Raw genomic sequence first — 12,395 nt, forward strand, 5'->3', positions numbered from 1 at the left:
ACATTTCACATTAGTATTCAGACCCTTTACTCAGTACTTTGTTGAAGCACCTTTGGCAGCGATTACAGCATATAATCTTTTTGGGTATGACGCTACAAACTTGGCACACCTGTGTWTGGGGGCTTACTCTCATTCTTCTRTGCAGATCCTCTCAAGCTCTGTCAGGTTGGATGGGGAGCATCGCTGCACAGCTATTTTCAGATCTCTCCAGAGATGTTCGATCGGGTTCAAGTCCGTGCACTGGTTGGGCCACTCAAGGACATTGAGTCTTGTCCTGAAGCCACTCCTGTGTTGCCTTGCTGTGTGCTTAGGGTCGTTGTCCTGTTGGAAGGTGAACCTTCGTCCCAGTCTGAGGTKCTGAGCGCTCTGGAGCAGGTTTTCATCAAMGATTTCTCTGTACTTTACTCTGTTCATCTTTCCCTCAATCCTGACTAGTCACCCAGTCTCTGCCGCTGAAAAACATCCCCACYTCATAATGCTGCCACCACCARGCTTCACCATAGGGATGGTGCCAGGTTACCTCTAGACGTGACACTTGGTCACTCTTCAGGCCAAATAGTTCAATCTTGGTTTCATCAGACCAGAGAATCTTGTTTCTCATGGTCTGAGAGTCTTTAGGTGCATTTTAGCAAACTCCAAGCGGGCTGTCGTGCCTTTTACTGAGGAGTGGRTGGCCGCTCTACCATAAAGGCCTGATTGGTGGAGTGCTGCAGAGATGGTTGTACTTCTGGAATGTTCTCCCATCTCCACAGAGGAACTCTGGAGCTCTGTCAGAGTGACCATCGGGTTCTTGGTCAACTCCCTGACCAAGGCCCTTCTCCCCTGATTGCTCAGTTTGACTGGGCGGACAGCGCTAGGAAGAGTCTTGGTGGTTCCAAACTTATCAATTTAAGAATGGAGGCCACTCTGTTCTTGGGGAACTTCAATGCTGCAGAATTCTTTTGGTAGCCTTCCCCAGATGTGTCTCGACACAATCCTGTCTCCTGCTATACGGACAATTCCTTTGACCTCATGGCTTGGTTTTTGCTCTGACATGTACTGGCAACTGTGGGACCTTATATAGACAGGTGTGTGCCTTTCCAAATCATGTCCAATCAATTTAATTTACCACCGGTGGACTCCAATCAAGTTGTAGAAACATGTCAAGGATGATCAATGGAAACAGGATGCACCTGAGCTCAATTTCGAGTSTAATAGCAAAGGGTCTGAATACTTATGTAAATAAGTTATTTTGGTTTTATTTTTAACTTAGCAAACACTTCTAAAAACCTGTTTTTTGCTTTGTCATCATGGGGCATTGTGTGTAAATGTTCCATTTTAGAATAAGGCTGTAACAAAATGTGGAAAAGTCAAGGGATCTGAATACTTTCCGAAGGCACTGTATTCAAAGCAGCATTTGGTTTTCGCCAGGCATAATGGGACCCATGTCGTCCAAAATGTTGACTCAGGTTTGCCAAAAAGCATCATGAAGACTCTTGAAAGAATGTTCTATGGACAGATGTTTTAAAAGTGTAACTTTTTGGATGACATGGGTCCCATTTATACCTGGCGAGAACCAAACACTGCATTCCACAATCGTGTGACAATTTAGGAATGCTTTGCTGCCACAGGACCTGGACGACTTTCTTTAGTAGAAGGAACCATGAATTCTTCTGTGTCAGAGAATTCTACAGGAGAAAACAAACAATAAAGCCTACATGAAAATGGCTAAAAAGCAACAAATTAGAAGTTTTGGAATGGCCTAGTCTAGACCTAATCCCTATTGAGATGTTGTGGCAGGACTTGAAACGAGCCGTTCATGCTTCAAAACTCCCAAATATCGCTGAGTTAATGCAGGTCTGCATGCAAGAGTGGGCCAAAATTCCTCCACAGCAATGTGAGAGACAAATCAACAACTACAGCAAGCATTTGGTTGCAGTCATTGCAACTAAAGGTGGCACCACCAGTTATTGGGTTTAAGGGGGTAATTACTTTTTCACTCGGGGGCATTGGGTGTTGCGTAACTTTGTACATGAAATAAATTAAATTAGAAGGTAATTGTTTGTTCACTCAGGTGCCCTTTATCTAATATTAAGTTTTGGTTGAAGATCTGATAACACTCAGTATCATAAATATAAAAAAGTAGAGAAAATTAGAAAGGGGATAAGAACTTTTCACAGCACTGTATGTGAAGATGGTGCTTTTCTCTGTTTTGTAGTAAAAAACATAGCGGAAGATAAGTGTTTCGAATGCCTATTCACAATTGGTKAAAATCACACGAAGCACARCCATGTCGTCATTGGAAACACTTATCTTCCGCTATCTTTTTTACTACAAAACAAAGAAACATTACATTTTCTCATATGTTGGGGTGGTGCTGGAGATGATGAATATAAAGTAGAAAAATTGTGACGTTTCCTTTTAATTCTGAAAATACTCCGACAATCTGCCGCAGCTGGTGAATTAGTACGGAGAATGTTTTTAAGTGCTTCTCATAGTGGTTAGTACTGCAGCTGTTCTCACAACACATATGCTTGACACCAAACTTTGGCGTTTTGCTGGTGATTTCCAAAAGTGCTGACATTCATAACTACTTGCGTAACTAAGTTTGTGGGACAACTCTCTCTGTCTTGTCCACAGCAGGGGCATACTACCCGGCCCAACAGCAGTACACGTCCTCAGTGCCGGCTGCTCCGGTCATCATGAACCCTCCCCCCCAGCAGCAGCAACTACCTCCACAGCAACAGATCCACCCCAAAAGGGAGCGCAAACAGGTACAGGTAAACTCATCGTCCCACCTCTACTGTTATACACCACACACAGTTAAACTCATCACCCCACCTCTACTGTTTCATTTTGTGGGTTTATTTAGCAGATAGGATAGTAGAGAAAAGACAGGAGAGATGGGAGGAGCACAAGGTCAGTGAGTTGGATTGGAACCCACAGGGCCAGCGGCACTAACTGCTGGACCGCAGGCCAGCCCACGTAGCACCTCCTAGATCAGACAATCAGGTAGACAATCAGGTATCCTGATCCCAGAATGGACAAGTAACACAACTGGAAACAACCACCAAGAAACATTAGGGGTCTGATGTTATACAGACAGTGTTCCCCCTCATGCAGAGCAGGGTTTGAATACTTCAGTGATTCTCATGTTTTAAAGGAAGATAAGGACTGTGCTAATAAAGCGTGTGAATATAAAAATAAATAAAAAGTATAGTTTGTCAGCAAGGTGTATCCAACACTGATTCCTTTCCCCATCATCCACTGTGAAGGTACACAGTGCAGTTTTGGTCTACAAAACTGGTCTACTGTGTTTTCCTGTCTGGCCYGATGTGACATAACACGTTGCCATGGTAACGAGAGGACTTGTGTGATAAACACTGTGCTGTGGGGTAGTGTTGCATTCTGTCTAGGGAGGATTCTAGATGGGTCTACTCCTCATGATTTACGTTTGGGTCAGTCATTGATTTGAAATGGGTAACTTTTTACGTGATGAACTATACTACTAAACTGCTGTGTGACTGAAGCATGTTCTTTAGGGCTGTAGTACTAGTGTGCCTCTGCTGGTGGCCTCTGCTGGTCTGGATTCATCAGGTATGTCTATTAGTGATGGGGAGGGGGGAAATGATAGTTACATATCACAATATTATTTTGGACTAATATTATATCAATACTTTGACTCAAAGTATCAATTTGTATAACATATATATTTTTTACAAATTTGCTAGGTAGCGTCAGCTAGCGCTAGTCGGCTGTATCTGCCAAAACTCCGGTATTTTTCATCATATAGCTTGCCCTTATTTTTAAATAGTGAGCCAACATGTTTTCAGCAATTTTCTCTTGTCTCTGTGCAGCAGGCATACACTGAGTGTACAAAACATTAGGAACACCTTCCTAATATTGAGTTGCCCCCAATTTTACCCCCAACAGCCTACAATTTGTCGGGGCATGGACTACAAGGTGTCAAAAGCATTTCACAGGGATGCTGGCCCATTGTTGACTCCAATGTTTCCCACAGTTGTCAAGTTGGATGCATGTCCTTTGGGTGGTGGACCATTCTTGATACACACAGGAAACTGTTGTGTGGAAAAACTCCATCAGCATTGCAGTTCTTGACACACACAAACCGTTGTGCCTGGCACCTACAARCATATCCCGTTCAAAGGCACTTAAATCTTTTAACCCGAATGGCACACACAAACAATCCATGTCTCGATAGTCTCAAGGCTTAAAAATTATTCTTTAACGTGTCTCCTCCCCTTCACCTACACTGATTGAAGTGGATTTAACAAGTGACATCAATAAGGGATCATAGCTTTCACCTGGTCACTCTGTCACTCAGTGTATATTGAGTCTCCAGTGTATCTGTGCTCTGTACGGTGGACTAGTCTGATCTAGTCTCCAGTGTACCTGTGCTCTGTATGGTACGATGGGCCTGGCTGCTTTATCACTGGCAGTGGGAGCATGCTGTCGTAGCTGGGGTGGACTTTGGCCAGCCAAGCGGCCTCATCCCACGCTGCTGAAGGTTCTTCAAGAGAGGCCCCCTGACCTTCCAGTCCCACTATCTGTCATACTATCCAGGTCTGTGCCCAAACAATACGGGCTTCTACTTTTAAAAATCCTCTTTTCTAGAAACAAGTCTCTCAKTGTTGCTGCTTGTTATAGACCCCCTTCAGCCCCCAGCTGTGCCCTGGACACCATATGTGAATTGATCYCCCCCCATCTATCTTCAGAGTTCGTACTGTTAGGTGYCATAAACTAGGACATTCTTAACACCCTGACCATCCTACAATCTAAGATAGATTCCCTCAATCTCACACAAATTATCAAGGAACCTACCAGGTACAACCCTAAATCCGTAACCATGGGCGCCCTCTTAGATATCATCCTGACCAACTTGCCCTCTAAATACACCTCTGCTGTCTTCAACCAGTATCTCAGCGATCACTGCCTCATTGCCTGCGTGCGTAATGGGTCCGCAGTCAAACGACCACCCCCATCAKTGTCAAACGCTCCCTAAATCACTTCAGTGAGCAGGCCTTTCTAATCGACCTGGCCCGGGTATCCTGGAAGGATATTGACCTCATCCCGTCAGTAGAGGATGCCTGGTTGCTCTTCAAAAGTGCTTTCCTCAACATCTTAAATAAGCATGCTCCGTTCAAAAATGTAGAACTCAGAACAGATATAGACCTTGGTTTCACCCCAGACTTGACTGTCCTTAACCAGCACAAAAACATCCTGTGGCGTTCTGCATTAGCATCGAATAGCCCCCGCAATATGTAACTTTTCAGGGATGTCGGGAACCAATATACTCAGTTAGGAAAGCTAAGGCTAGCTTTTTAAAATAGAAATTTGCATCCTGTAGCACTAATTCCCCAAAATTTTGGGACACTGAAGTCCATGGAGAATAAGAGCACCTCCTCCCAGCTGCCCACTGCACTGAGGATAGGAAACACTGTCACCACCGATAAATTTATGATAATTGATAGTTTCAATAAGCATTTTTCTACGGCTGGCCATGCTTTCCACCTGGCTACCCCTACCCCGGCCAACATCTCAGCACCCCCTGCAGCAACATGCCCAAGTCCCCCCCCCCCCCCGCTTCTCCTTCACACAAATCCAGACAGCTGATGTTCTGAAAGAGCTGCAAAATCTGGATCCCTACAAATCAGCTGGACTAGACAATCTGGAACCTCTTTCTAAAATTATCCTCAAATTCTTTCAGCTATTACTAGCCTATTCAACCTCTCTTCGTATCGTCTGAGATCCCCAAAGATTGGAAAGCTGCCGCGGTCATCTTCCGCGGTRACCATCTTCAAAGGGGGAGACACTCTAGACCCAAACTGTTATAGACCTATATCCTGCCCTGCCTTTCTAAAATCTTCGAAAGCCAAGCTAACAGATCACCGACCATTTCGAATCCCGTCGTACCTTCTCCACTATGCAATCTGGTTTCCGAGCTGGTCATGGGTGCACTTCAGCCACGCTCAAGGTCCTAAACGATATCATAACCGCCATCGATAAAAGACCGTACTGTGCAGCCGTCTCCATCGACCTGGCCAAGGCTTTCGACTCTGTCAATCACTGTATTCTTATCGGCAGACTCAACAGCCTTGGTTTCTCAAATGACTGCCTCGCCTGGTTCACCAACTACTTCTCAGACAGTTCAGTGTGTCAAATCGGAGGGCCTGTTGTCCGGACCTCTGGCAGTCTCTATGGGGGTGGCACAGGGTTCAATTCTCGGGCAGACTCTTTTCTCTGTATACATCAATGATGTCGCTCTTGCTGCCGGTGATTCTCTGATCCACCTCTACGCAGACGACACCATTCTGTAGACATCAAATCAAAGTTTATTTGTCACATGCGCCGAATACAACAGGTGTAGGTAGACCTTACAGTGAAATGCTTACTTACCAATAGTGCAAAAAAGGTATTAGGTGAACAATAGGTATGTAAATAAATAAAAACAACAGAAAAAAGACAGTGAAAAACAGTAGCGAGGCTATAAAAGTAGCAGGGCTACATACAGACACCAGTTAATCAGGCTGATTGAGGTAGTATTTACATGTAAATATGGTTAAAGTGACTGCATATATGATGAACAGAGAGTAGAAGTCGAGTAAAGAGGGGTTGGCGGGTGGCGGGACACAATGCAGATAGCCCGGTTAGCCAATGTGCGGGAGCACTGGTTGGTCGGGCCAATTGAGGTAGTATGTACATATGTACATGAATGTATAGTTAAAGTGACTATGCTTATATGATAAACAGAAAGTAGCAGCAGCGTAAAAGAGAGGTTGGGGGGGGGCGGCGGCACACAATGCAAATAGTCCGGGTAACAATTTGATTACCTGGTTCAGGAGTCTTATGGCTAGGGGGTAAAAACTGTTGATAAGCCTTTTTGTCCTAGACTAGGCACTCCGGTACCGCTTGCCATGCGGTAGTAGAGTGAACAGTCTATGACTGGGGTGGCTGGGCTATTTGAACATTTTTAGGGCCTTCCTTTGACACTGCCTGGTGTAGAGGTCCTGGATGGCAGGCAGCTTAACCCCAGTGATGTACTGGGCCGTACGCTCTACCCTCTAGTGCCTTGCGGTCGGAGGCCGAGCAATTGCTCTACCAGGCAGTGATGCAACCAGTCAGYATGCTCTCGTTCTTGCAGCTGTAGAACCTTTTCAGGATCTCAGGACCCATGCCAAATCTTTTTAGTTTCCTGAGGGGGAATAGGCTTTGTCGTGCCCTCTTCACGACTGTCTTGGTCTATTTGGAACATCTGGCCCTTCTTTGGACACTGTGCTAACAAACCTCCAAATGAGCTTCAACGCCATACAACACTCCTTCCGTGGCCTCCAACTGCTTTTAAATGCTAGTAAAACTAAGTACATGCTCTTGAACCGATTGCTGCCCGCACCCTCCCGCCCGACTAGCATCACTACTCTGGATGGTTCTGACTTAGAATATGTGGACAACTACAAATACCTAGGTGTCTGGTTAGACTGTAAACTGTAAAATCCTAAATTAAATCTAGAATCGGCTTCTTAATTCGCAAACAAAGCTTCCTTCACTCATGCTGCCAAACATACCCTAGTAAAACTGACTTTCCTACCGATCCTTGACCTCTGCGACGTCATTTACAAAATAGCCTCCAACACTCTACTCAGCAAACTGGATGCAGTCTATCACAGTGCCATCCGTTTTGTAACCAAAGCCCCATATACTACCCACCACTGCGACCTGTATGCTCTCGTTGGCTGGCCCTCACTACATATTTGTCGCCAAACCCACTGGCTCCGGGTCATCTATATAAGTCTTTGRTAGGTAAAGCCCCGCCTTATCTCAGCACACTGGTCACCATAGCAACACCCACCCGTAGCATGCGCTCCAGCAGGTATATTTCACTGGTCATCCCCAAAGCCAGCACCTCTTTGGCCGCCTTTCCTTCCAGTTCTCTGCTACCAATGACTGGAGCGAATTGCAAGAATCACTGAAGCTGGAATCTTATCTCTCCCTCTATWACTTTAAGCATCAGCTGTCAGAGCAGCTTAACGACCACTGTACCTGTACTCAGCCAATCTGTAAATAGCACACCCAACTACCRCATCCCCATATTATTACTTACCCTCTTGCTCTTTTGCACCCCAGTATCTCTACTTGCACATCATCATCTGCATATCTATCACTCCAGTGTTAATGTAAATTGTAATTATTTCGCCTCAATGGGCTATTTATTGCCTACCTCCCTACTCTTCTACATTTGCACACACTGTACATAGATTTTTCTATTGTGTTATTGACTGTACGTTTGTTTGTAACTGTGTTGTTTTTGTCGCACTGCTTTGCTTTATCTTGGCCAYGTCGCAGTTGTAAATGAGAACTTGTTCTCAACTGGCCTACCTGGTTAAATAAAGGTGAAATATAAAATGTAATTTATTAGTAGGGGGATGGTAGACCGGGGTGGCAGGGGAGGAAGTGCTGCTGCAGCAGACAGCGAGTCAGTTGTGATTCAGACAGTCTGTGTCTGAGCGTCACATTGTCTTTCTCTATGATTTCAATAATGTCTGCCAGCATGCTGGCAAAAGAGTATGAAGTGTAAAGCTGTTGTTTTTCAGCAAAGCTAAGCAGACTGTTTAGTCGTAGCTGTGTGTTAATTTTCTAAATGTTTTCCTTTTTTCCCCACTGCCTTCAAGCAGTGCATTGGCCTGTTTTTTTTCTCTCTCCYCTGATCTTTATGAATCTCTCTCTCTCTGGTCTCTGGGTAGACCAGGGGGGTTTAAGGACATGTCAGCACATAGCTCAGCTCCACGTGGCTGCCGGGCTCCTCCCCCTCTGAGCCAGAAGCACAATGGCTGACCTATCTCCTCCCCTTCTCTCTCGCTCCCTCTCTGCTGCTGCTTCTGTGGCATACCCCCCCTCTCCCCCAGGAAGAGGCTGAAATGTTTTGTAGTGCGTGAGTACAGAATGACAGAAGAGCAGCTGAGAGAGAGATAAGGGGGGGTTACACTAGCCGGAGCTCATTTGTTAAAGTTTTGAATAGTTTTTTTCTCCTCCTTTTTTTCTGGAGTTGCTCCTCCCTCTTTCCCCCTCTATTTGGCCCCCTTTGACTGTCTGTAGTTCGGTGCTCAGTGGGCGGGGGCGCTTGCATTCCWGTGRTGCAGCTCCACAAGGCCAGTCACTCTGGCTTCTCTGTCGCTCGCTCTCTTTTTGTCTTTTGTCTCTCCCTCTACGTGTGTGTGTGAGAGCTGGGAACAAGGCTCTGCCCTGCTTGCTCTGCGAGTTGTTGAGGGAGTAGGCTACGTGCGCTATCCCAACCACGGTTGCAAAAGCAGCCTACTTGCTGGGAGAGGCCTGCAGGCCGACAGCTCAACTCCGGCCCCAGGATGAGAGAGGCCTGCTAAGGGCTCTGGAGCCTGTCCGCGTCAGGTAAACGACTCTACCAGCGGGGGAATGTGCTGGCTCATGCCTGTTGCTGACAACTCTTAGAGTGTGTGACAGACAGAAAGAGAGCGAGGAGAGTTTGTGATAGAAAACATGTGGCTCTGTGTAAGGGCACACCTTGTAAATGAGTAATCCGTTTTTCAGTTTCAATAACAGCAAATCTGGCTGATTTTCTAGGTATAGTTTGAGTTCATATGGAGAGAGCAAAAATAATGTCTGGCTTGCACTGGAATTTATTTGACTAAAGTTGAGTATGTCCGTAGTCATATTTTGTTGGGGAAGAATTAGCTTAAACAAGGCAGCAATCTGTCTACAAATCTGTYTTTGTCAGGCTGCATAGCTTTGTGGGGCTGGTGTTTCTTGTGTGAGTGTGAGAAATGTAGCTCTGCTGATTGAGAAGACGCTGCTAGGCCACAGCCCTACAGTACAACACAGAAGACTTGGCAGAGTTGGAAACAGGGCCTAGCATCATAGGAAGCAGTTAAGTTGTGACAGCTATTCTCTTCAGCTTTCTCCTCACCCTCCCTCTCTTCTTTACTCTCGTTCGTTCTCTCTTTTTTGCTCTCCCTCCTTTAGAAAGGGAATGAAACGAGAGCGAGTAACAAGTTTTTCTCGAAGGCTTTCCTGCATTCTCTAAATGTTTCTTCTTGTATCCCTCACTGTTGTCTTGTGTCCTCTCTATAGATCATAATACGAGACCCTAACCAGGGTGGTAAAGACATCACTGAGGAGATTATGTCAGGGGGCACCCGCAGTGGCACCACKCCCACACCCCCACAGGTGAGCGACGACTCTTCAGAGGTGAGCTACCATACCCTCGTCACCAACCATCATCCCATTACACACTTTTAGCTACCATACCCTCCGGTTATTGGATGTGCAGACATTTTGTTTTCATATTGGGCATTGTATCTAACCTGTCACAAGGTTTTCATAAGGCTGTCATATGGTTGTGTCCACTCCAGTTACTTAATGTCTGTGTGTTGTATTCGGTCCCTTAGTCGTCTATATCTGGATCAGAGGGCCCAGCCATTGCCCAGGCAGACTGGGAGAACGTGACACCTGTCGTGGTCAGACCAGGTGAGTTGGCCGAGGGGTCAGGTCATCTTGAAGGACGTAGCTGGCCGTCGCTCATTGGTTCACCTTCAGTACATAGAAGTAATTTTTTGTGAATTTGACAATCACATAGACAAAATGCTCCTTTGGAAAGGACCTGTGTATTTTTACCATTTAATGTTGAATTGATAATAAGTGGGTAATTATAAAAAGATCAACAGACATGAGGGTCAATTTGAACATTAGTATGGTAATATGGTCCATTTGAGTCTGTTAACCATTACCTTTCTAAGGTGAATTTAACCAGTGGTTTTTCCTCGTGGCATCTCCTTTCCTCCTCAGATGACCGAGGGAAACCTGCAGCCACTCTCATAACTGGCCCCCCAGCCCCGTCTAAAACCCCTGAACTGGTCAAGACTTCCCCTGCCCCAACAGAGGTCAAACTCCCAGACACAAACAGTAAATCCCCTTCCTTATCCCAGGACCTACCCTCACCCCCGTCGGTAACTACCACCCTCCACACTACTGTCCCTACTACCCCCCAACCCTCAACTTGTCCCATTGCAGACATGATGGACGCTCCAGTCCCAGCCGCTGTTCCAGCCCCATCTGCCCCTGAAGTGCCCGCTTACCCTGCACCCCTGCCTGAACCCCGCCCCACTCCTGCAGCTGAGGAGCATCCCTCAGCTGCCAAGGAGGAGCGGGAGGAAGTGAAGGAGAAAGAGGAGATTAAAGAGGTGGCAGAGGCTAGGCAGGAGGGGACTACATCATCCAAACCTGAGCCTTCCCTTGCTCCAGTGACCACCCCTAGCAGCAGCACTAATGGTATCTCTGCCATCCAGCCAACCCCAGCCAAGGAGGAGGAGCCAGCAGCCCTGTCCATCAACATGCCCACCCCCCAGGCAGCAGAACCCCCCCTGGAGTCTCCCATCGCCCAGCCAGAGGAGCTCAGGCTGCCCAATGGCCTGCCGCTCCCCAGCCCCCAGGACCCTGAGAAGATGTGTGCGGAGTTGTCGGAGTGTGACGTCAGCCCCATCGCTGAGCCTGAGGTGGCCCAGTTACAGAGCGAGGCACCCATGCCTAAACCGACGCCTGTTGCAGTCACAGCAATGCCCGCCCCCGTTGTCAAGGTGACGCCCGCACCCGTTGTCAAGGCGACGCCCGCCCCCGTTGCCCAGGCGACGCCTGTCCTAGCTGAGACTGCTACTACTACAGTTGTAACTGCTCCCCGTTTGGAAGACGAGATGGACTCTCCACCACCACAGAGCACCACCCCAGCCGGGGAGAGTTCTATGCAAGGTCAGTATCAGTCTGACTTGCATTTTCTCTCTCTACTTCTTTGAAACAGTCTCCTTCTGTCTGTCTTTTTCTCTATCTGGATCCATCTGTCTGTCTGTCTCATTCAACCACGTTGTCTTTCTCTATTTTAATTCCTAACCCTACCGCTTGGCACTTGGTGAAGATTAAACAGGATCTGCCCCTTGAGGCGTTGCAGTCCGACTGTGTGTGAGGGGCAGAGAGTTACCGGGTTATGTCTACGCTGAGGACCCAGAACAGTGGCTACTTGGAGTGATCACAGCTCCAACAGAAAGCCATACAAATAAAAAGTTGGATAGGTGGCAATGTGGTAACCGCTCCACCTTGATTTCTGATAGTCTAGGTGGAGTTTGGGTGCTATGGTTGGACTAGGGATTGGGATTGAGTGTCAATCCATAGAGGTTTAGTCTGACTGTGTTGGTGGTGTTCTGCTTGTAGCTGCTGTTTCTGTGCCAAAGAAAAAGAGGAAGATGAAGGATCTGAACAAGAAGGAGGCTGTTGGAGACCTCCTGGATGCCTTTAAGGAGGTCCGTTCACATGAACTACCCATTCAATCCATATCAAACACACCACCCACGCCATCTCATGTCAAACACACCACCCACGCC

At 46.8% G+C, this 12,395-nt stretch overlaps 1 protein-coding gene and 1 pseudogene across 13 annotated transcripts in view; both read left to right on the top strand.

Annotated features, from left to right (window-relative positions):
• The window catches only part of LOC111949601 (eukaryotic translation initiation factor 4 gamma 1-like), a 73,806-nt gene that overhangs the window by 41,364 nt on the left and 20,047 nt on the right, over window positions 1-12,395 (top strand). For 6 of the 13 annotated variants that reach the window (XM_023966900.1, XM_023966899.2, XM_023966904.2 and 3 more), the window contains 5 exon segments: window positions 2,620-2,759; window positions 10,099-10,215; window positions 10,416-10,494; window positions 10,813-11,769; window positions 12,226-12,314. In XM_023966900.1, the coding sequence (XP_023822668.1) occupies window positions 2,620-2,759; window positions 10,099-10,215; window positions 10,416-10,494; window positions 10,813-11,769; window positions 12,226-12,314 (1,382 nt within the window). 13 annotated transcript variants of the gene reach the window in all.
• LOC111949994 (small nucleolar RNA SNORA17) lies at window positions 11,944-12,059 on the top strand (annotated as a pseudogene).

This window comes from Salvelinus sp. IW2-2015, linkage group LG22, assembly GCF_002910315.2.
Source record: "Salvelinus sp. IW2-2015 linkage group LG22, ASM291031v2, whole genome shotgun sequence".
In the NCBI taxonomy this organism is placed as follows: Eukaryota; Metazoa; Chordata; class Actinopteri; order Salmoniformes; family Salmonidae; genus Salvelinus; species Salvelinus sp. IW2-2015.